The sequence below is a fragment of the Triturus cristatus genome, chromosome 3_1, assembly GCF_964204655.1.
Source record: "Triturus cristatus chromosome 3_1, aTriCri1.1, whole genome shotgun sequence".
NCBI lineage: Eukaryota > Metazoa > Chordata > Amphibia > Caudata > Salamandridae > Triturus > Triturus cristatus.
In genome coordinates, this window is record NC_140583.1 from 105,591,182 (window position 1) to 105,616,636 (window position 25,455).

At 41.1% G+C, this 25,455-nt stretch overlaps 1 protein-coding gene across 4 annotated transcripts in view; it reads left to right on the forward strand.

Annotated features, from left to right (window-relative positions):
• The window catches only part of SLC1A2 (solute carrier family 1 member 2), a 419,386-nt gene extending 407,255 nt beyond the window's left edge, over positions 1 to 12,131 (forward strand). For 3 of the 4 annotated variants that reach the window (XM_085643492.1, XM_085643494.1, XM_085643493.1), the window contains exon 11: positions 472 to 12,131. In XM_085643492.1, coding sequence (XP_085499618.1) covers positions 472 to 558 — 87 coding nt within the window. In that variant the 3' untranslated portion in view covers positions 559 to 12,131. The remainder of the gene's footprint in view (positions 1 to 471) is intronic. The other variant, XR_014978712.1, reaches the window with a different exon arrangement.
• The last annotated feature ends 13,324 nt before the right edge of the window (positions 12,132 to 25,455 follow it).

Genomic DNA, 25,455 nt, shown 5'->3' on the forward strand with positions numbered 1-25,455 from the left:
CCTGAATAACGTCAACATCATTGTTTGAAAATGTGGCTGGAAAAAAGACAAGAGCTGTGAAGGGCTTGGCCAGATTGAAACTGACCTTATTTCAGGGCATGACTAGAAATAGCTGCATTTATAAATACTTTTCAAATACTGTGTGGAGTAGTCATCACCAATTTCTTGCTTTTCGGCTCTTTCAAATGTCGAATTATAATTAAAACAATTAAGCATGACAAACAACCTAAACAAAACAGATTGATCAATGTTTATCTCAGTTAAACATTTAGATTTCATAATATTGTTAATTATATGTGATAAAGTTGTCATATCCTGAATTTTAGTTTCACAGTGCGCCTGTGGAACAGAATGCAGCTCTATGACAAGGCAGGTTAGCAGTGATGCTCCTCCACATGACCTTTGACCTTAGTATAAAGAAAAAGTGCCTTAGGTTTTCAAGAGTCCACGGTTAACGAGGATTAATTTCAGGTCACTCTGGCAAACAACGGCAAAGCCGCTGACTACAATGCCATCGAGGAAGAACCTCTGGAAGTCGTGGAAACGAAAGACGTATAGAGTCCAATGTCCCGCCCAACAACCAACCACGCCTGCAAAGCGAATGATAATTAATCGATCAAACACAAGCCTGTTGTGTTCACAATACACAAAACTGTATCTTTGTTTGGCCAGCCCAACTGTGGAGATCTGGAGGAGAGTTTTATTTTAATGTACCTTTGCCAAGTAGCATGACGTTACGCCATGGTGAGTCACTGAAGTCTGTATGGTATGTAATCTTGTATTAGTGTAGTCCTGGTTGGTGGTGAAGAGATGCAATGTCACAGCGCCCCCATCTGTTTAGGAGGATATTGCTCCTTTTGTCAACGAGAGAGGGGGCTTGAGCCAATTATCATGGCTGTCTGCGACAAAACCTCTAAATTTAGAATTGCAATGTTCATTCCTCTGTATTTCTTAGTTATTTGTTGGAACCTTTAGAGTAGAACAATGTTTAAAAAGAAAAAAAGAAATTTCACCTGGTCAGGCAAATATTCAGCCCTGTTCTTATGCTGGCCTTTGTGCTTCTTACACGCCATAATGCCTCGCAGATGCCATGTGTAGAATTTAAAATAACTAAATGTTGAATGTGTTCAATGGTTGTGAAGTTCATGCAGGAGGGGTCAAAAAAATGGAAATTTTATACTCAAAATTTGTCTGCGGAGAATATACTTCAACAGGATGATTTGCGCTGAACTTGTTTCATCATCGTTGGCATAAAGAAACTTTAAGTGGAAGGATTTTTAAAGCCACTCCCTCTTTTAAACATTGCATTGGCGAAGACAACGAAAGGAAGCCCGGCAGAACAGTTCTCAGTGTGTGCAAATAGAAAGCGAGAGACCTCCAGGACAGAGAGAATGTAGGCTGCGCATGCTTTGTGTACAAAAGGATCTTCAGAATGGCCGTCTGGCTCTTTTCAGACACTCAGGGTTCTAAAACTTACAGTATATCATATGCTCATGACAGTGTTCCACATTACCTATAAGAAGCCTATAGCTCAATTTAGTCGGCTAATGTGTTGTCATAATGTGTAGCTTTGCTATTTATTGCAGATGTTATGTTTTTTAAAGGTCCCATGTTTTGGAATGAATGAGAGGTTCAGATTAATAAATACATATCACCCATAATTTTACAATATGCTTTGAATTATGGCAACCCTCAGGAGAACCCCACAATCTCTTCCCTGAACTGCCTGTTGAACAGCCCATTAAGCACAGCAAATTTTAAGGATACCCAAATAAGATAAATGTACATATAAATTGTCTAAATAGACATAATTTATCTAGTGAGTTGTTACCCTTAAAATGTGGCAGGGGTCCAGCGCTCCATGGCTTATGCTGGAAAGCCTCACCTTGAACAATATAGTAATTTTAAGCCTTATCGAACACTGACTCTCAACAAATTTATTACAAGTATTTTTCTTGATGGGAGTCAAGCACATTTCAGGAAATCAATCCTCGTTTATGCTTCAGAGATACGGAATTAAAGAAAGTTTAACTTCTATTGTCATTCTTATCTGGGATTATAAAGAAGAGGTTTTGTGTTTCTTCTGTAAGATTTGGCTTCTTTAGGTATTTTAAAATTGTCCCATCCTGATATTAGCACAAGAAAAAATCTAAATCCTGTATCAGATAAAACCTTCATGCTTTCTCAGGCTATCCTTTCAAGAGCACTTTAAACTTTTGTTATGGATTTTAAATATACATACAGACAACTAAAGAAACTCCTATTTTTATGCTGTTTTGTGGCAATAGTGCCATCAGTTCCTAAACAAGGAAATTTTTCTATAACAGATACTTTTGAAACATATTCATACATTACTTCATATGTCTATTATTCTTTTGTGGTATATTTGTTTCATAATTAGAAAAGTCTTAACCTTGTACTAGATTGCAAACCTGGTTAACACAGTAATGATTGCAGTTAGAGGTTCAAAGAATAAAGTAACTTCCGGTACCGTAGTTGAAGCTAAACTCACAAGAACAGTTTACAATTTCTAAACATTTATCATCAGCAGAGCTCTGAGAGCTCCAGATATCTTTATCCTAAAAAACACAGATCTTCTGTTTTGAATGCATGCTGGCACCCTCTGGAATTCCCTCACAGCTGACATTAGTCATACAATTGAATTCTTGAGGTGAAAACTGAAGATGTGATTGTTTCACATCTTCAGTTTTCTTCTTCTAACTGAATATTGTGATAGCAATCAGCACACCAAGGCCTTTTGATCACAAACTAGGCACTGTATATATTTTTGAACAAAAATGTCATATTAACCTCCTCTCCCTTCAAAGTTGAGCCAGCTGACAGCAGAGTGTTGGAAAAGCATCATGCATGACTTTTCAAATCGTGTGTTTTTCAGAGCTCTCCTCAGAATACCCTTATGAGCTTGGAATCGCTAAATTAAGATTTAGAAAGGTATCAACACTAGGGTTGGCTTTTTATTACTATTTAGAACACATATTTAACCTGGGCGGAATTGTCAGTGAAGACCGCAGAAACAGTCCATCTGTCACATAGAGGTTTTACCTCTGACAGTCCACTAGGATGATAAAAGCCAGGATTGCGACTGATATCTTACATTTCATATGTATGCTCTTGTTTTCTTTGTTTTTTCTTGCTGCTTCCTCTCTCTGTGTTATAGAGGTCTTCCACACTCAAAAGCAGGTGCTTTCTGGAGCAGTCAGGGAAGCACCCATACCACACATTCAGTAGCTTTTTTCAAGATTCTCAGGGAGTTTCAAGAGATACTGCATAGCATTCCAAACCAAAGTGTTTAAGCATGATGGTTCAACAGATTGTTCTAGAGTTGACAAATGTTAGTTCTACATGAGCTCAAGATATAGCAGGCAAAAATCCATAGGAGACCTTTGTAACATTTGAGCTCTGTAGCTTCCGACCATGATGTCTTGCACTTGTTTAACGACAGCCCATAAATTCAGGGCTTCCTTAATGTATTACTACTTTCATGGTCACGAATGAAAGGATTTCATCCGTGATTTAGCATTCTCGGATAGACTCTTCCCACCTGCAAATGACACATGGTTACTTGTCCTTGAAACTACTTGAATCTTTATTTGTTCTCATCAACATTGTGTCTCAGCAGAGGTATTTGAACCTCTGCTTGGGATTTAGAAAAGCTCATCATTGTATGATGTGCCAAGCCTAATTTGTCTTATTGGAATCTAACGGGTGGTCATGGATGTGCAGCATGTCCTTGTGGGGTATGAGTGGCACCTGTGTGGTATTTTCCATAGAAATAACAAGGTAGTATTCAGACACAATGGCAGTGATTGGCACAGTTAATACGTCATCTCTGTCTGGGATAAAAGTGGCAGTACACCAAGAAAGAAATTGGAATACAGTTACAGATGACAAAGCCTGTCTTCCTTTTCAGATAATGTGTCCTCCTGATGACTCAGTTTTCAGTGTTAAAAGACAAGTGTTTGGAACAACAGCCAGGGCATTGCCATCTGATCTGCGCCCTCTAGCACATAATGAGACCGCTAAGATAAAATAAACATTGCCATGGCTACTGCTTCTGTAGATGTTAGGAAAATCAATCTAGTCAAACATATGTCCTACGCCACTGCTTCTTCATATTTCCTGTTTAGGAACAAACAACCTCCGTCAGTTTCTAAGACACTGAATGCTGAAGAAACTACCTTGCAGCACAATGCCCCTCCCCTTTTCCTCCTGTCTGGCTGCTCTCCATTGAGATCGCTGGGCGTATTGATACATTCGGACTACAGTCTTCTTCAGCTTTTATCCACTAACGCTGTTAGTTGGTTGAGAATTCCTACCAAGTGATTACAGAAACAAACTCCAACCCACCGTAAAACGTGGAAATTGAGGTCTACCAGACTCACTTTGTCTGCATAGTCACTTTCTGCTCTGAAGGCAGAGTTGTTTGCCCATCTTTGGCCTTTTCTTTGTTGTTTTCTCTACAAGTGTTCCCCCTAAGCTTTTCCTTATTCAGGTCAAGCACATAGTTTACCATTAATCACGCCGGTGTCGAAGGAAGATACAGGAGTTCACTATGACTCATATGATATATTGAGTTTTTCTTTGACTGCAGATTTTGTTCTTTTAGGTCTGATGTCAGGAATTCCAGGAATCATAACTCTTTAAAAACACAATCTTTCTTCTTAAACTTTATTTAATCAATTGGAGTTATTGACTTGGTCAATTCTATCCACTTACTAAGTCCTTCTTCCCCATTATATGTAAGTAAACTTGGATTATCCCTCTGAAGAACATATGGGTCAAGACATGTATTGTGGTTCTTAGAAAAATAGCATCTCTTTCCTTCTCTCTTCACACACAAGCATAACATTAATGTATTGATTGCTGAATATTGGCGGCCTGAGAGATTTGGACAGAAAGGTACAATGAGTTGATCAATTGGTGCACTGCCTACTGGCTATTGATGCTGCTCAAAATACTGTATGTGCCAAATATTATATGCAATAAGTTATTGAGCACAATGCCTGGCTAATCCAGTGTATGGGTCTGTTGTATAAAACGGTGGCCTAGGGCAGGGATTCATGCTTCTACTGAACTCCCTGAGTACACCCTTGAGACTTATTAGTTTGACAAATATCTACAAAAGTCTAGTCTTGAATCACAGTATGAACCAGTCTTTCTTACACTGGAGCCAGTATAAGTCCTTGCATACCTAATATATGGAATATCAATTACTCATCTAGAAATTTGAATGTCATCAAAATGTTTTACCACCTCAGCTACAATGGCCTTATGTCAACAATGTTTGCAGTCAACTCGAATGACTTTATATTAACAAAGTTTGTAGTCATATAGAGTTTCATTGAATCTCAAATGTGTGTTTACACTCTTTGTATTTCAGGCATTAACACTATTCCTGAAAATATTCAAAAATCAAGATTGCAAGCCCAGCAAGTCTAGACAACCTCTCAAGAAAGGTGTCAGGATCTTTTTTGGGACCTGCAACCTAATATCTAGTGTTTCTCTTTTAATTAAAACATGAGATCCTATTTATTTATTCAATCTTCATGAACAGAGTTCAGAAATACCCCAGACATTGGCACATCAAATATAAGGAAACAATGTCAATCATTGATGACTATTGACTAAACACAGGGCATGTATGCTATGTTTGTGATATCATGTTTCAGACTAAGATAAAAACTGTACTTTGTCTGCTTACTGACATAAACTTTGCAGAACAAGCTGCATATGTTTTTATATCTTGTAGGGATTACAAACAACTTGTTTCTCAAATTGCACTTTGCAAAGGACTGTATTCTCAATATATGGTTCATGTTATTGCCCTACAAAGAATGAAATGCTGAGTAAACATTCTGGAATTTGAACCTGCAACTTTTACAGTTAATACATCATTTAGCTACATGTATGATACTGTTGACAATTTTCCTGGTTGACGTTCAACTATGAAAAATCAACAAATCTAGATTTCTTCAGTAAACAGTAGGTTTTGGACACAGGTGAACATGCCGTCCACAATGTCTTCATGGCAGATTTTATGCAAGCTTCAGTGTTCTCTTGTATTGCTCCTCCAGCAGCATCTCCAGTCAATGTTCTGACGAGAAAGAGTTGGTGAACAGCCAAACCAAATGCTATACAATATAAATCCTTCACACACTTCAGATCTTGGCACTTTCATCCCCAGTTTATATTTGAGGTATTAGAATAAATGTATAGATGGCAGCCCAACATTTTTTTACAAATGAAGTCTACAATTGTTATACAACGGCTAACATTTTTTAGCTCACATTCCATATGTCACTCTCTGTCAAATAGACCAATTTCTCTTCTGGGCTGTTATTTACAGGACCAAATAGATGAGAGAGAGACCATATCTTGGAAACAATGTCTTTGTAGTCAAATCTCTGCTTATTGTATTTTCATACAAACTCTTTAAACTTCCTATTTCTTTTAGGAGATCTCTGTGTTGTTTTGTGTTAGGGAATGGCTTATAAGTGATGTTTACAAATGCCTAGATTGCAAGGCAGAGTAAAAATAAAATGAAGGGAAGTCCTTGTAAACTCAAATAAGCTTTATATTTTACTCAGAGAGGAAGTTATGGGTTAATGTAGTAGAGTGGGGAGTTTTTGGTACCACTCCTTCAAGTCTGTACTACAAGAAAACTTATTTTTAGTACAATTAGGAATTATTGTTTAATTTGTATCTAATAACAACAATAGTTAGGTATGATCCTTCTTTTCCTTTCTGTCCTTAACCTCAAGTAATATGCTCTCACATGACAAGTGCTTTCTCTGTACCAGATTTCAAGCTGTAGTAAGAGTGGGTTCATCTTCCATGATTGCTACTGTGAGTCTAATTATTTTCCAGAACAATCAAGATATCTTCTAAAATTATTATCATGAAGTTACAGCTTTAACTGCCATTATTATCTTGGGCTTCGACAAGACAGACAACTATTAATCTTTTCACATGGAAAAACGCCTAAATCAAATCTGTGGCCATTCATTTTTAATATATCTAAATTGATTAAAAATATTTTTTTTAAATCCACTCCAACTCTCCCCTGACCTACAATCAGTAGTGATTTTGTCATGTATGTTTTGCATTAGTTGTTCTAATATTACAATGTGAATTCTGAACATGTGTTTACAAATGTCTTCTTTTATATTGTATGGGCTAAGAGTTTAGCAAACATTTGTGACTTGTCTGACATTCCTAAGTAGCCATATCTTACAGTGTGTGGCATTGAGTAACAAGCATCCTGTGTGTAGCTTATCACTGCCCAGTTTTGCTGTTTAATAAATAATGTACTGTATACATATCAGGTTAATACAATAATGTGAACTGTTCTTATTAGAGCGCATGATAAGAAATTATGCATAGGTGCTATAACCTATGCCATATAGTTTGTGTAATTAATCGTAGCTTTTTGATGCAGTTTGTATGCATTTGTACCCGTTTTCCAATATCCGGAACAACTACAGTGTAGCTTGAACTGAACTGCTCAGTATCTGTAATTTGCAGACCAACCTTATTCTCTAACCCTATTTTCTATGGCACAATGGTGGCGAGAGGAAACAAGTTCTGTAATCGATCCTTGATGGACATGCAGAAAGACTTGCTATATGATGTTTGAGTAGTTGAGGTCAATTGCCATTTGACCAGTCAAGGTACGTGACCTCAGTCGCGCATTAAGGGAAGCGCACAAGTACACTCGCAAGTGTTATTACTAATTGTGGTGTAATTTTACAAATGTTCTTAAATGCAGGAGTTTGCTATGAATCCGTACAGACATCTTCTGTTATGCTAACTGATCTGTTAAATCCTCTGTCCCCAGAGGATTAGCGAACTCTCTTTTTCTTTGTCGACTTTGAGCCTGGATTGTCCAGGACAATATTTGTACTATTGCCTTCATAAAACTGGACCAAGCTAAAAAAAGACAAGTATGGGACCACTAGGGAGTTTGATTGAAATATGCCTTCCTGCCTTTTTCACAGCTTGTATGGAAGCAAGCAGTATATTTTTGAACAGAAAAAATGTTTTTGTTTATTTTTTTTTATTTTTTTACAGTTTGTTCCATCTGGGAGATTACCTGCCGGGATGAAAATGTAAAATGAGAAAATCTACTTTGATCACAATCATAGACACGCAGAGCATGGTATTGCAGCAAGTAGCAGTGAAGGAACAGTATGGGGAGTGGAAATCTGGTTTCAACAACTATTGTACCATCTGTAGAACAAAAATTATAATTGTGCAGCGGCACAGAATCTCTACAGTCATTACATAGGATTAGAACTAAGAACAATATCCTTTTAGGATATGGTCAGTTCTCCTTTGGAGGAATCATGAAGACAAATATACTCAGAGAAGCACTAATTTTGGCAGTCATTATTAGACAATGGGAATTGATTATGGATACAAATTGGTTAATAATTGATGTCCTTCCCTGAACAATTCATCTGGCTCTTTTTCAAAATGGTGGTGCCTCTCACAAAGCTACATTGATTATAATTTCAAATTATGACATATAATTGTCTCATGTTATTATACAGCATTCTTTTGTATCTCTTACAGTTTCAAGGGATGATTTGTTCAATGAATTTGGTCAAACACTTTTGACCATAAAGTGATGAACAGCTAAGTCTATGCTTACTCTTTACGCTATCTAAGGGATTAGATCAATTCCGAGGCTCATTCTCTCATGCTGTATTAATAGTAACTCCTACCTATTTGGTGCGACAACTACCTAGACAAAGAATAGACTTTCAAAACTTTCTGAGCATCTTTTAAAGTTCGAGTGGGAATGATAGACTATTTTCCTGTGAGCTTCTTTCCTTCTCCTCCTATAGTCATGTGCAGTGTTTGACAGTGTACTATGGGAAAGTGTAAGTCAATCTTTGGTAAACCAATAAACAGAGCCAGTAATCGTTCATCTAAGATTAGCAATTTGTAGCTGATTTTCCATCACTGCTACCTGCTAAGCAGTTGTGCCTGGTAATCTCTTAAATGGAGCGGAACATCCTAGTGAAAATTTCTAAGAAGTATTGATAGGTATAGAAGCATGGATTTCTGAATAAAATGTCGACACTTTGTGTACGCATGAAGAAAAAGTGCCTCTCTGCACTTGGTATATAGATAATGTAGCTATTAATGTGTAATTTCAGTGAAATGGTGTTCTTTCGATGTCTTTTGCTGTGCATTCAAGTTTAGTAGTAGCTTTGACCATTGTCATAAAAAAAAACAATGTTTTGGTGATATTTGTGAATATAGATACATAGGTGTACAATTTATTGTACGTTGACGCGTTTTATTGAATATCTCCTTCAAACAATTCTATTCCAGGGACACTACATATGCAGCCAACATGTAAATATGGTAAATTATGTTTGCAAATCTCCCAGCAGCACTGTTTGTGGTGCTCCAATGAGTTTCTTTTCTGGAAGTGATTCTCCCGTCTTGGTCCTCGCTGTGAATGTAATTGCGAGTCCCGGACTGCTTCTGACCAACAAGTATATAAGATTTAAGGAAACGGTGGCACAAGCGAAAATGCAAACTTTACATGTGAGCTGGGAAGGCTTGAGTTGTAAAGAAATGGTGCTACTGTCAAATAGCACACCGATGTTAGGGAAAGGGTAATTATTTTAGCCATCTTCTAACCACTGTGCACCTCATTTTCTTGCACTCTCCTAAGTTAAAAAGACAAACACTCCTAATTGCATTTGCAGGATAGAATGGCATTTACATGAACGCACACATAAGAAAGCACATACTTTAAAGCACTCTTCTTACAGCACATACAACCCAAGCACTCTTTAAACCGTTACTACCTTAAGCTGGATCTATGCTAGTTTAGTCAAAAAGATATGTACTACCAAACTCATCGAGTAAATCCCATCTGCGTCTCTTCGCCTGAAAAGTATCTTTACAGAAGTAGGCAGTAGCAGCTGGTATGGATCTGGGGTGAAAAGGCAGGGGGGGTAGTAACAATGTAAAAATAAACTTACCTCCTTGTTGCCGCAGCTCATCTTGTTGTCCCTCCTTGTCTTTGCTCTGCTCCGGCTGGAAGCCAATCACTACTGCAGTGTTGTGATTGGAATGAGCGTCGTGGTTTGGCGATCAGCCAGGGACTGGGAGCTTTGACATGTTCTCCACCCCGGCTGTAATGCAGCCTGCGTGAGAACCAGCAAAGTGCGCATGCCGGTTTCCCGGCCTAAGACGGCCGGCCATACTGCCATGCACACCAATAACAGTCCATACCACTCTTCGTGGCTGCCTGTTTTTCCCCTGGCCCGGCCCCCAAGACTACAGCACACAAAATAAAATGAGAATTAACCATGGTTCTTTACTGCTTGAAGGGGGTGCGATGCTCCTCTGCCATAGCTGAGGAGCCGCCGCTGGAAGTGGGTCTTAAAAAAACAATTTTATTAAATTGCTTTTTTTCTAGTTACTGATATAATAATAATGATACCAGCATTTGTAAAGCGCGAACAATTACCCGAGGGTGTCAGGGCGCTGGGGGCTGTCCGGAAGAAACAGGCGAGCAATTGCCCAGAGTCACATGGTGCTGGGCTAACATGCTGCTGGTACCAGGGATTAACCGCTGCACCACACCTCTTCCTCAACTACTATTGATGCTATCTCTGCTAACAGAACTTCTGTTATGTTTACCATTGGGGCCACTATTCATGGAGAAGTAACAATGCACAAAGTGCTGGTGGTGGCAGGCACACTACTGCTGGAGCCATGGCTGCCTCTACTGCTATGGCTACTGCTGTTACAACTATAACTGATACTACTACAAGTACATGGAATGCTGCAATCAAAACTTCTTCAAGTGCTAATGTAACATTCACTGTTATTAACTGCTACTTCTACTGAAAATAATGAGTAAGTATCTTGAAAATCAGTTCACTCAATTGAATGGATGCCATGTACAGTGGAGTAAATAAGTACGAACTCAAGTTTGAGTTGAGTTTCAGAAGTTCTACTTCCTTGTAAAAGGTCAGGGTTTGGTGCCTGTTCCACTCCCCCTGCATTCTAAGAGCACAGTGTCTGGTGGACTTTCTTCCCACAGTACTCGGCTTCCAGTGCGCTTGGAGGGTGCAAACGAACACCCCTACTAAAGGCATAAAAGCGAAGCACAAGTTCTACCACCCAAAAGCAATACCTAGAAAAGTATTAAAATGAATACAGCAGAGGAAACATTGCATGTGTGTTACTTTGTAAATGATTGACGAAATCCCACAGAGGGAGTTGGTTGGTGTTCTCATTAGTAATTCCTGGTGATATCATTGGCAATTCAAAGATTGATCCTTTTCTCTCATACATCTATTGACTGTGCAGAGAAAATATCTCAGTGTATCTAGATTGCTGGACTTCTTCTATTTTGAGAGTCAGGTCGATATTTCAAACTAAAACGAATATGAAGACACCACGGCCAATGTATCAGAGTTTCAAAATGAAGCACAAACCAGAATTAATTGATTAGTTTGGCACTTTCTTGCACAAAAAAACAAATCAAAAATCCTGCAATTGACAAAGCACAGTAGTCTGAAATCCCATCAACTTGGAAAGGACACAGTACTTTCTTATACAGTGGGAACTAAGCACACACAAATCTAGCAAAGTGTCTCCATTCCTGAAATATGATCCTTTTAGCACACTGTGAATTTATTTTATAATGTGAAGAATTAACCTTGTGCTTTTGCAATACTAAACCTCAAACTTACCGTTTCCTTAAGTCTATATATTTAATATGAAAGATGAGGTGAAATATGTGTAGCACATTTGTACTAAAGACTTGAAATAATCACAAAAAGTTGAAAAAAGAAATCGTCTTTTCAGGTTCTTCCTTGTTTCTTGTAATAGAAAAGGCCTTTTTATGTAACCTCCCATTTTAGCGTTTCTCATCCTTACAGAAGTTTGGTTTTATTCTAGAAGAATGTGTTAATGTTTTCTTACTATGTGAAATGAATTTTTGTGTAACTCATGTATAAAACTCAAAATTCTTATATATGACTGGAATAATCGGTGAAAAATATGTGAATACAATATTTCACTAAATGTTGTAACTTTAATGTACATATCAATAAATGTGTCTTCATATATTACTGGAATGGGTTTGTTAATTAGTGTTTTGCATCTAATAATGCCAGCCAGGTGGCAACTGTAAAGCTGGAGATTACAAAGAATAAAGTAACAAAACTAAACAGAGTTCGAGTTCTTGGAGAAGATATCAAAAACAGGAGAGTCGTGACCACATCCAGTCAACATTGACTGTGATTGAGCTTTTTACATTAGCCAAACACACATGGGGTAGACAGATAAGAGAGATCCATGCCTGGTTTTTTGTATATCCCTATTTAGATAAATGTAGTTATCTTAAAAATCTGGCATGGATCTGTCCCTCCAGGACCGACTTTGGCGAACCCTGATCTATTTGAAGGGTTAAAGTGGAAGTGGGCTCAATGAGATATCTTTTAGCTCTACATTTCAGACTCCCAGCTAAGGTGGTCACCGATGACATGTATGACAGAACTCTCACTAGGTGAAATTCATCCCAACAGTACCTGATTTTGCCCTTATTGTCAGCAGAATGCCCCAACAACCATAGAGACTTCTTTGTGTTGGAAGCAACAGTCACCACACAGGTTGAAACCAATGCATACTTTTATCTTTGATCATGTAGGATATGGCAATACAGAAACACTACAAGACGTACATGTAAGAGTACAGTAATGTTAAGCTCAACAATATTTGAACACTGTAACTTAGGTAGCCATATAGGATAACACTTATAATTCAAGAATGTCTGTGAGAAAGTGCTCAGATAAAAATAGCAAATATTACATGCCAGAAAGTCTACGACTCACAAAAAATATAGAGAATTATGGTGAAAAATAAGACGTGAACATCTAAACAATTATCGCAATGCATGGAATACAGTGACAAATTAGACTGTGCCAACTGAGATGGGATTTAAAAACAAGAATATAGCCAAATAAGTGTTTGCATTAAATAATCAGAGCAGAATACTATTTCAATACCAAACAACATGACCCAGCCCTCACGAAAATCAAACGTGCGGATATTCGTCTTTATCTGGATAATCTCAAGTTTTGAAAATCTAGCAGAAATATTAACTAGGCATGGGCAGGGAACGCCACTCCATTTGCGGAGTTTGTATAGTTTTCCGCATTCTGCACTCCACGGAGCACACAGAGTTTTGTGGAGCAGTTTCTTCCTTGCTCGCACTCGGCAACATTGAGTTGCCGTGCACGAGTGAGAAAAATCCCATATTAGACCACCTCCAGTGAGTGGTCGCGGATGGCTGTGCCGCTCGCGTAGCGAAACCATCCATTCCTGTTGAGGATGCTGGCGCTCAAGTAGAAAATATACTTGAGCGGCAGAAAGAAGCAGCGCCCTCTAGTGCTGAGCATGGTGCGGTTCATGCTGATTTCCCAGGGCCGGACAAACACCCAGTGCTTAAAATCAGCACGAACGGCGCAACCTAATGCCCTCCGACGCTTGCAAAACTCCATGAACCCCGTCCATGCCTAATATTAACTTATATTATTATTTTAATTCGTGATAGGGAAAGGTTAGCAAAACTCTCACAAAGGAGTTTTCAAGGTTCGTTGAGAGTACTGCACGTGGGAGTTTTGATCAATTGCATTCAGAATAAAGAGATTCCTCTAATTAGGCATAAGCAATTCTGACAATCCCAGCCGACTTGTTTCGCTCCCGCTAGGAGCATCATTAAAAAACAAATATCCGCTGGATTGTTTACTCCTTGGAAAACTCCTTCATACATAGGTTAGAGGGCTACCACCCCTTTTTTACTGCAAATTTTGAATTGCATTGGTTAGGATCATCCTCCAAAGAGGGCACTCAACACCTCTTCATACTACTAAAATACAATCAACAGACAAAAGATGCAGTGCTAGTCCTGGCATTTGAAAAGGTTCGCTTGCCTGAAGTTGAGACGAACTGGCTATGCACTTTGGTAAATACATAGGTACATGAGAGGATACTATTGATGAATGCATGATCAGTTCAGATGCAGATCTGGAAAGTCGTGATAGGCATAGAACGTGTTCCACCTATCTCAAAAGAGCATACAATTGAAATAATGCTTGTCTGTATTATGAGTTAAATTATAGTCATAAGTAAAAGCCACAAGCAAGTAAAGACTTGAGGAGTGTACATCAGAATCAATCAGTTATGATTAACCATGTAAGCAGACCTCATTAAGGTAACCGGTAGATCCATAACGGACGGCATGGCACGCAGACCAGCAGGCCCTCTAGTAGGCACACAGCAGCAAATACATTGGCCGTGCCAAAAACAAAACATGGGAAGCTCCAAATAACAGTTTGAAACCGGGCACCACCTACTAATTCCAGTAATGTTCAACAAATGTATACAGTATCAGACAATCAACGTTATAAACGTAAGCGCCGGCATGGACAATAACTTGTCGCACTCCGATTACCAGGTAAGGATTGGAAGAGTCGATTCAGGTGTGGAATTGAAAAAAGATTATACTGACACCAGAATGTGACGACTCACAATGATTCCAATGGATCTCTTCAATTCAGAAGAAAGACAGCACCCAGGGACCATCCATACTGCTTCCATCAGGGCTTTACCAAGAGTGGCCCAACGCGGGTGGTGTTTGATCTTTGTTTATAAAAGTGCTCAGTCATACTTATTCCTTGTTTACTATCCTTCCTCCTGACACGAAGGGCACCCTGTGCTTGTTTTGCACCGCTGCGCTCATTTAAATAGGTGTGCCAGGCAGAAACAGGAACAGTGCATGCTGTTACATACAACACGCTGCTCTTACGGCAGCAACAGACTCGCTGCTTTCTTGTCGGCAGCGCATTAGTGAAAGGCAGAGCGGCTCTTCCAAGCAGCTGTTCTGTAGTTCATAGTGCAGGTCATAGTGCACCTGGGGCAGAGACCCCTGTGCAGGTGGGTAAATTGAGTAACTGCACCTGCCCGCAGGGGGATGTCTGCTGGCTTTGTCGGGCCCCTCCCTCCCCCCATTCATGGATGGCCACACATGATCTGAACTTTCAACAGAAGGGATACACCACACAGCCAAGCTTATTGGCTGCTCACATCTTTAACAGGTAGTTCAAGCTATGCTTCAATCTATTGACCTGTGGGCTTCCCATCTCTCTCAATTCAACAAGACCCAAATATTCCAGAACTAGTGAGGCTGATCAGTAGGAGAATAGATGATGAGGATAGTGTTACATGCATCAGACTAGACCAACAACTGCACGTCCATTTATGCATCAGGGCAGTGTAAGGTAGAAAGATCTGTGATGAGCATGGGCATGGGTACAGCCTAGACTTCCAACTGTGTATCCATGTAAGTACTAGGATAGTATAAGGTAGAAGTACCTTTGATTGGCTCAGTGTTACATCAGTCAGGCTAGACCTCCAGCTGTGTGTCCATGTATGCCTCTGGATAGTGTAAGGTAGAAGTATCTATAATGGGCACAGTTGTACACAGGCACAGACTAGACCTCCAGCTGTACGTACATGTATAAACTAGGACAATGTAAGGTAGAAAGATCGGTGTTGGGCACAGTGTTACATGGGTCAGACGAGACCTCCAGCTGTGCGTCCATGTATGCATCTGAATAGTGTAAGGTAGAATTCCCAATAATGGGGGTAGTTTTACATAGGTACATACTAGACCTCCAGCTATATGTACTTCTATATACTAGGACAGTGTAAGGTAGAAAGTTCGGTGTTGGGCACAGGGTTACATGGGTCAGACTAGACTGTCAGCTGTGCGTCCATTTATGCAGATGGACAGTGTAAGGTAGAAGTAACTATAATGGATACAGTTGTACACAGGCACAGACTAGACCTCCAGCTGTGTGTCCATGTATGCATCTGGATAGTGTAAGGTAGAATCCCGAATAATGGGGCAGTTTTACACAGGCACAGATAGACCTCCAGCTGCACGTACATGCATATAGTACGACTGTGTAAGGTAGAAAGATCGGTGTTGGGCACAGTGTTACATGCGTCAGACTAGACCTTCAGCTGGACATCCACATATGCATCTGGATAGTGTAAAGTAGAATTCCCAATAATGGGTGCAGTTTTACATAGGTACATACTAAACCTCCAGCTATACGTACATGTATATACTAGGACAGTGTAAGGTAAAAAGATTGGTGTTTGGCACAGTGTTACATGGGTCAGGCAAGACCTCCAGCTGTGCGTCAGTGTATGTATCCGGACAGTGTAAGGTAGACGTCCCAATAATGGGGGTCGTTTTACATAGGCACAGACTAGACCTCCAGCTGTGCGTACGTGTATATACTAGGACAATGTAAGGTAGAAAGATCGGTGTTGGGCACAGTGTTACATGGGTCAGACTAGACCTCCAGCTGAGTGTCCGTGTATGCATCTGGACAGTGTAAGGTAGAAATTGCAATAATGGGCTCAGTTTTACATAGGAACATATTAGACCTCAAGCTATATGTGCATGTATATACTAGGACAGTGTAAGGTAGAAAGATTGGTGTTATATGGGTAAGGCTATACCTTCAGCTGTGCATCCATGTATGCATCAGGACAGTGTAAGGTAGAAGTATCTATAATGGGCACAGTTTTACACAAGCACTGGCTAGACCTTCAGCTGTACGTACTGTAAGGTAGAAAGATTGTGGTTGGACACGTGGTTACAACTAGACCTCTCGTTGTAAGTCCATGTAGGACATTGGAAGGAGTATCTGATGGGCACATTGTTAAATCTGCAATGAAAAACTGTTCATCACTTTGCCACTCTTTGAATCTGTCTTCACAAGAAAAGTGTGATGCTGTTATGGTTCTTACGCACAGTGTAGCACAGCTTTTGGTATGCACACAGTAATAGTAGACCAGTGTAGGACTGTAGCTTCTTTGTGTAGCAGGATGGGGACAGCAGAAAGTTTTACTTCGAATCATAAAAAACTCACACTGCAACAATAATACATAATTGGGTTCTCAGGCAAAAACACTCATTGGAAGGTATTTTATTGAAATGTTATGCCAACAGTGTCACAAAGCTTTGTGTACATGTGCTTCAGAAATAAAATATTACACAACATCGCATACACCTATAATCAACGATTGTGCCAATTTCCATTTGGCCTCTGCTGTTAGATTCCTGCTTGCAAACAAAAGTGTATTGTATTGTTCATAGCTCTGTGTGGCTACCGCCCCATCCTCCATATTTATCAACACTATTACCATTGTTTAGAGTATTATGTTAAAAGCCAAAGCATTCTCCGGTGTTACCAGAGATATTGATAAAGAAACCGTGTTTTAAGCGAACGTCTAAATTACAAAGGATGTTTCCTGTCAAAGCTTGACGGACAAAGCATTGCAGGTTTGTGGTGGGTAACCTGTAAAGGTCGGTTCAAGTATAGTCTGTTTTTCCACACGTGGCTTCTGGGCCTCAAAATATCTCCTTGTGGCGACCAGGCTATTTCAGAAGTACATGAGCTTAGAGTAGACAATGCCTGGAACCAGAGGGCATTAGTGTAGAGAACTCCATGCTAGATCCTAGAGTAGACAATGCCTGGAACCAGAGGGCGTTAGTGTAGAGAACTCCATGCTAGATCCTAGAGTAGACAATGCCTGGAACCAGAGGGCGTTAGTGTAGAGAACTCCATGCTAGATCCTAGAGTAGACCATGCCTGCATCCTGGATTCAGCAGCACAGAGATCATCACACTAGAGCCTGAAGTAGACTATGCCTTTATTCAGAGGAAGGCACTGCAAAGATCTCCACACTAGAGCCTGGAGTAGACAATGCCTGAATCTAGAGGACACACAAGGAGATGATGGACGGAGCGATGAAACTTTTCAGACATTCACCCCCAGTCACAGATCTGGGTTGAATCCATCAATGTTCTTTAGCTCAGTTTGCCACCCCAGTTCAGACACAGCTATATGCAAATCAGTCATGACCCTGTTCCTCATGGGAACAGTCCAGCCCGAACTGCCAAACCATGTCTTCCCTGGACCAGATCCAGGGACCGGTTTTGGGCTAACAGCCCTCATCAGCCAGTCTAACTTGAATCCAGTGGCAAAGTGAGCAAGGGACCCACATCTGGGCATACCCTGCCAACTTAGGGCAAACAAAGCAATCACAAGGAGATGATGGACAGAGCGCTGAAACTTTTCAGCCACCCACCCCCAGTCACAGATCTGGGTTGAATCCATTATCGTTCTTTAGCCCACTTCGCCACCCCAGTTTAGACACAGCCGTTCCAGAAAAGACATGCCTTCGCAGTTCGGGCTGGACTGTTCCCATGAGGCACACGGTCAAAACTGAGTGCATATAACTGTGTCTGAACGAGGGTGGCAAAGTGAGCTAAAGAACGATGATGGATTCAACCCAGATCTGTGACTGGCGGAGAGCCTACAATAGACAATGCCTGAATACAGAGGATGGCAGCACATAGATCGCCACACTGGAGCTTAGAGTAGGCAATGCCTGTATTCAGATCTCCAAACTAGAGCTTAGAGTAGACAATCAGGGCCGAACTGGCCGTAGCAGACACCGGGCGTTTCCCCGGTGGGCCACTAGGGCGGGGGCTGGTTTTCAGCCCCTGGGGGGTTGTTTCTGTTACCGAGGTCAGCAATATCGGCCCCCTGTAACAAAATCGTCCGAAAACGGCTCTGCCGCTCCCCCCCACCCCTCCAGAGGGGCCGGTCGTGCAGTTTGCCAGGGCCAGTTTTGGTTCCCAGTCCGGCCCTGTAGGTAATGCTTGCATCCACAGGACGGTACTGTAGAGATCTACACACTGGAGGCTATAGTAGAGAATGCCTGTATCCAGAGACGGCAGCACAGAGAACTACCAGCTAGAGACAAGAGCAGACAATACTTGGATCCAGAGGACGTTATTGTAGATATCTCCATGTTAGAGGCTAGAGTAGACAATGCTGGCTCCACAGGACGGCAGCGAATATACCTACACTCTAGAGCTTAGAGTAGACAATGCCTAGATCCAGTGGATGATAGTGTAGAAGTCTCCAAATTAAAGCATAGATTAAGTAATGCCTGGATCCAAAGGACGGTACTGTAGAGATCTCCATGTTAGAGCCTAGAACAGACAGTGCTTGGATCCAGAGAATGGCAGTGTAGAGATCTTCATGTAGAGCCCAGAGCAGATAATGCCTGGATCCACAGGACGGTACTGTAGAGCTCTAGACAAAGATGTAGACAATGCTTGGATCCAGAGGATGGCACTGTAGCGATCTCCATGTAGAGCCCAAAGTAGACAATGCTTCAATCCATAGGACAATAGTGTAGAGATATCCATACTAGAGTCTAGAGTTGAGAATACCTTGATCCAGAAGATGGCAGAACAGAGATCTCCATGTTGAGCCTAGAGTAGACAATGGCTGGATTTAGAGAAAGGCAACAAATAGCTCTCCACACCACTAGAGATAAGAGTAGACAATGCCTGGATCCATAGGACGGTACTGTAGAGATCTAGACAAAGATGTAGACAATGCTTGGATCCAGAGGATGTTACTGTAGAGATATCCATGTTAGAGCCTAGAATAGACAATGCTTGGATCCAGAGGGTGGCAGTGTAGAGATCTCCATGTAGAGTCTAGAGTAGACAATGTCTGGATCAACATGACGGTACTGCAGAGACCTCCACACGAGAGCCTATAGTAGAGAATGCCTGTATCAAGTGGATGGCAGTACAGAGATCTCCATGGTAGAACCTAGAGCAGACAATGCTTGGATCAGAGGATGGTAGTGTAGAGATCTCCTTGTCAAGCCTGGAGTAGACATTGCCTGGCTTCACAGGACGGTACTGTAGAGACCACACTAGAGCCTAGAGTAGAGAAACCAGGCAGTACATAGATCTCCATGCTAGAACCTAGAGAAGACAATAATTGGATACAGAGGGTAACAGTGTAGAGATATCCATGTAGAGCCCAGAGTAGACAATGCCTGGATCCACAGGACGGTACTGTAGAGCTATCCATACTAGGGTATAGATTTGAGAATTCCTGTGTCCAGAGGACAGCAGTACAGAGATCTGCACACCAGAGCATAGACGAGACAATGCCTGGATCTAGTGGAGTGGATGGCAGCGCATAGATCTCCACACTAGAGCTTAGAGTAGACAATGCCCAGATCCAGAGGATGGTGGTGTAGGGACTTCCACGTTAGAGCACAGAGTAGACAATGCCTGGATACACAGGATGGTACGTTAGAGATCTCCTCAATAGAGCATATAGTAGAGAATACCTATCTCCAGAGGACGGCAGTACATAGAGCGCCACGTTATAACCTAGAGTAGAAAATGCCTGGATTTAGAGGATGGCAACTCATAGAGCTCCACATTAGATTTTAGAGTAAACAATACCTAGATCCAGAGGATAGTGGTATAGGGATCTGTACATTACAGCATAGAGTAGACAATGTCTGGATCAACATGATGGTACTGCAGAGAACTCCACACTAGAGCCTATAGTAGAGAATGCCTGTATCAAGTGGACAGCAGTACAGAGATCTCCATGCTAGAACCTAGAGCAGACAATGCTTGGATCCACAGGACGGTACTGTAGAGATCTAGACAAAGATGTAGACAGTGCTTGGATACAGAGGATGGTACTGTAGAGATCTCCATGTTAGAGCCTAGAATAGACAATGCTTGGATCCAGAGGGTGGCAGTGTAGAGATCTCCATGCAGAGTCTAGAGTAGACAATGTCTGGATGAACATGACGGTTATGCAGAGACCTCCACACTAGAGCCTATAGTAGAGAATGCCTGTATCAAGTGGATGGCAGTACAGAGATCTCCATGCTAGGACCTAGAGCAGACAATGCTTGAATTCACAGGACGGTACTGTAGAGATCTAGACAAAGATGCAGGCAATGCTTGGATCCAGAGGATGGTACTGTAGAGATATCCATGTTAGAGCCTAGAATAGACAATGCTTGGATCCAGAGGGTGGCAGTGTAGAGATCTCCATGTAGAGTCTAGAGTAGACAATGTCTGGCTCAACATGACGGTTCTGCAGAGACCTCCACACTAGAGCCTACAGTAGAGAATGCCTGTATCAAGTGGATGGCAGTACAGAGATCTCCATGCTAGAACCTAGAGCAGACAATGGTTAGATCCAGAGGATAGCAGTTGTAGGAGAGTAGGATCTGCTTCTTATAGTTACCCCCACTTTTTGCTGATGTTTCACTGTTTGTCGACTTTAGTCTGGCTGGGGCCCGGCTATCCAGGACCCCAGCCTAGCAGCTTCCTCTCTAAATTGATTACATGTATGTTAGGTACACCACAGATTGGATTCTGGGGTACCCTTATAAGTCCCTAGTATATGGTATCCCCTATACCCAGGGCATAGGTACCCCAGAGGCCTCTCAGGGGCTGCAGCATGTATTATGCCACCCCTGGGAAACCATGCAAAATGACACCACAGGTCTGCTACAGCAGTCTGTGTAAGGTGGTGCATGCACCCCTTACTTAGATATAGGCTCACTATATCTATCCATATCACTGCACAAATAAACCTATCAGTCACCCCTATAGCAGGCCTTATCAATCCTGAAGGCAGGGTGCTGGGTTTTATGTGAGAGGGTGCCCATGCATGAGCAGAGCCCCTCTGCAGCCTTCGGAACCTCTATTCTGGGGTTGTTTGTGATGCTGTTGCAGGGATTCTGCTTTTGCACAGAACTATGCGCAGGAGACCAGGACCTCAGAGAATTGTGGTGTACCAGAAAATCCTCCTCAGAACCCAGAACCCCTTATCCGACTAGCTTAGTATCTCATTCGTTAACCTAGATCTAGCTAGGTGGTCCCAATGTATAGACAAACCAGAACAAGCGACTTAGATATTTCTCAGGAGTGGTGGGAATCTGAAATACCTGTTCGTACTTATTTATTAGTCCACAACTGAATAATACAGACACGGTAAAGTTTAAAGAGTTTATTTTATAAACCTCGCGTCCTAAGATGCAGTACTTAGGCTAACACTAGCACACTAACGATACAGATCAGAATCATGAGCATTATTACAATACCATATAGAATGAAAGGAGCAATCATACTATTAATGACAGTGGTATACGGCCACACTCCTTTCACTATAATCTAATACATTATTATTATTAGACTATTAGAAGGTCTCTTAGGCTAACAGGGGGGACCCCATACCGTATAGATCAGCTTAGTAGAATCACATCAAAGGATCAGCTCTCACAGCATACATCAGCTCTTCTTGTTCGAATGAATGTAAAACCAAACTGCTCTGCAATATTAAAGACGCTCGTCCTTCAAACATTGGCAGCTGTATGCATGATATGTCTAACAAGTGTCTACGATCAATCTAAACACAACACTCTGTACCTTCTAGTGACCCAGACGCGTTCTTTGCATGATGTACAGACCAAGGGCACATTTCACGGTTAAGATTGTATAACAACCGTTTGTTATTCTGTAGGGCAAAGACGAGTCAGCATTTTACAAAATGAATAACACATAACAACAGTGTCGTGTGCAGCGCAGCAGAAACAACAAGCTTGCTTGTTAACTATGATCTCGGTTATGCTAACTTAGTGTTGTAAATAGGGCGTGGCTCAGTCCATCTCACACCCACCCATGATCGGAGCACTAACCAATAGGGATACATTTATCAAGAACGCAGAGTTCAAGTGACTTAGAACGGACTCAAGGACATACAAGATAAATGTAAAGTCCGATAATAAAAAAATGTTCGTTAAAAAAAATGAAAAAATTTCGTGAGAAAAGGTAAGCAAACTTTTTGTAGAAATTTAACAATTCTGGATGCAAGCTGCATTGACAATGTTAATCAGTCAATCCATGAAGGTATATGCACCGTAAGTTGCGACTGCTTCCAAGAGGAAATCATTGGAGCGTCCCGCAAAAGTATCAGCCATCCAGTTGAGCAAGTGAAAGGAACAAACATGTTCGTCAATTATCGGAGCATCCAGCACCATGATAGGACAAGTGTCAGTCTCCTCAATATAACTCCTTTCAAGGAAATCAATAGCTGCCTCTCCGATATCCCAATTTCCACGGACTCCGTGTGCCGCACCCAAAGCCATAAACGCGACACCAGAACAGTCGAATTCATGAGCCACTAAGGGACACATTAGTTCATCAAAATCCGGGTCAGGCGACGCCAAGTTTGACAGGCACAAGTCCAGAGCCCATTGGAAGGGACAATCTAGGCAATGAAAAACAGGTTGCACACACGTAAAAAAGGGAAACCGGAAAGACAATCCATACTTGACGCTTAATACCGCCAGTGGTAAGGTGCCATAGAAATCAAGCATCCGGCTACGAAGATGGAGCAAGCGCAGCATTCTGTCTTGCAGCCCCCGGTGTGCAGCCATAGCGAAGAGCGCAAATCAACAAAAGGATCCCAGCCACCAAAGCGAGGAGCAAGGGGAACCCTCCGAAGACACTCGAAAAAAAAGAATGTAAAAATGCGGGGATCACACCAAAAACAGTCTGGAAAGATTTCACGAGGCCGAAGCCCACAATTTTAAAAAAATGAACAAGGCCAGTCGTAGACGAAGCATTAAAGATAATTTGAATCAAAGTTCCAAAATGGAGGGGGAGGTCAGTATTTAAAAGAGCTTGTACCTCAGTGTGTGTGTTTGCAACATTAAGAAGAAATGTTTCACGGGATGAAGTTAACACAACCTCCTTTTTAGACAAAAGAGCCCTTATTCTGCTCATCCTATTGAACTCCGCGTTCAAGGTTGGAATCGCTGGCCAGATGGATATATCGAGTCGGCCTTGCGGGGGTGGGAAAAGGACGTTATTACAGCAAACTACTTTTTGTGTAACAGTCACTATGTAAGGAATACCCAATAGCATCCCACAGCAAGCTTCACTATTTAAAAGCAAATAACTACCGTTGGCAAGCAGCTTAAAAGAAGACGTTATAACTGGCATTGGAATCCCCTTTAAGACACAAGCTAAATTAGGAGCGTTTATATTGCAAGCGCCATGTAATTGTATATGTCTGCAAACAACAGAGTGATCAGGAGCGGAAGTGCATTCTTCACCTTTTAAGTAAACCTCCTTGCCATCCCTTACGCATCTGTAAGTGAACGGAAGTGACCAAACTTCATGCAGAAACGCATCACCAAGTTGTTCGTATCTGCCGATAGCATAATGTTTCATACACAAACTAAACTTGAACAAACTAAACAGTAAAGTTATTAATCCGTGTACTAACCACACGGCTGAATTTAACTCAGCTATAGAAAAGGTAAAGGTTCTAATTTTTCAATGTGCAGCAATGCATAAGTAGCATCTTTCATGGACATGAACTGCTGCTTGACAGTCAAATTAAATGGAAGGAACAACGATGAAATATTCATGTAATCCCAAGGGACTTTCCCTGCCTTTAACGTTTGCAATGTCCATGCAAACTGCATAATTGAACGCAATTGATTTTGACCATGATACAAAACAGATACATCATCTTGCACAATGTCTACAACAGAAGAAACGATATTATCTAATGTATAAATTCTTGGAGACAACGTATTAATACTATTATCTATCACAGCCAATACTTTTTCCATATTGGCCTGGTCAATAGCACGTAGTCTAGAAGCAGCCTCAATTTGCGACAACTTCCAAACTTCATTGTAAATAGCATAAGCCCATCGTTTAGATCTACCATTAACAGGACCCTTAATGAAATCATTCAAATCTATTTTTTCATTTAAACGTGACAAATGAAGTTTAACTGAAGTTAAGGTGGAATGTTGCAGCCATGACTGACATAACTTACCTACAGAGTAGGTAGTCACCGTGTGTGAAGATGTGAAACGAGGGTCAACCCTAAGTTGTGTATACCCCGGGGTCAAATCCAGAAACCGACGTTGACAGGAATCTGAGCTTGTTTGCCATACTAGCCAACCCTCAGGATTCAATGTTGAAATATTGAAGGTGCCATTGGAAACAAGCGACTGCAACCCAGTAAGGGACAGATCTGAGTGATTTTCCCAACCAGGATAAGCGCCCAGATCAGGGATCGAGGGGGAAATTAATTTTTTAGATATAGCCAATCCAAAACAGGTTGTCTGAAAAATAGATGAATGTAAAAATAAAATATGGTTAGGGATAAGACAGGCACGATGTAAAGCTTCTGTTCCTTGTACCTGCCACGGTTTAGTTCCCCAAACCGATTTAAGATCGATAGTAGCTTTCCATACGTCATAACCTCCAACAGCCAATTCCTCCATAAAGGATTTGGAATATAATAATTTTGTGTGTGTCAGTCTGACTTTAGAAGAGGGTTCTCCCGCCACCTTAAAGTAAAAAGACTCAGGGTTTGACACACTAAAATCCGAAAAATATGTGAATTTTTCAATAAAGTGGCCGAGCTGCCAGGCATA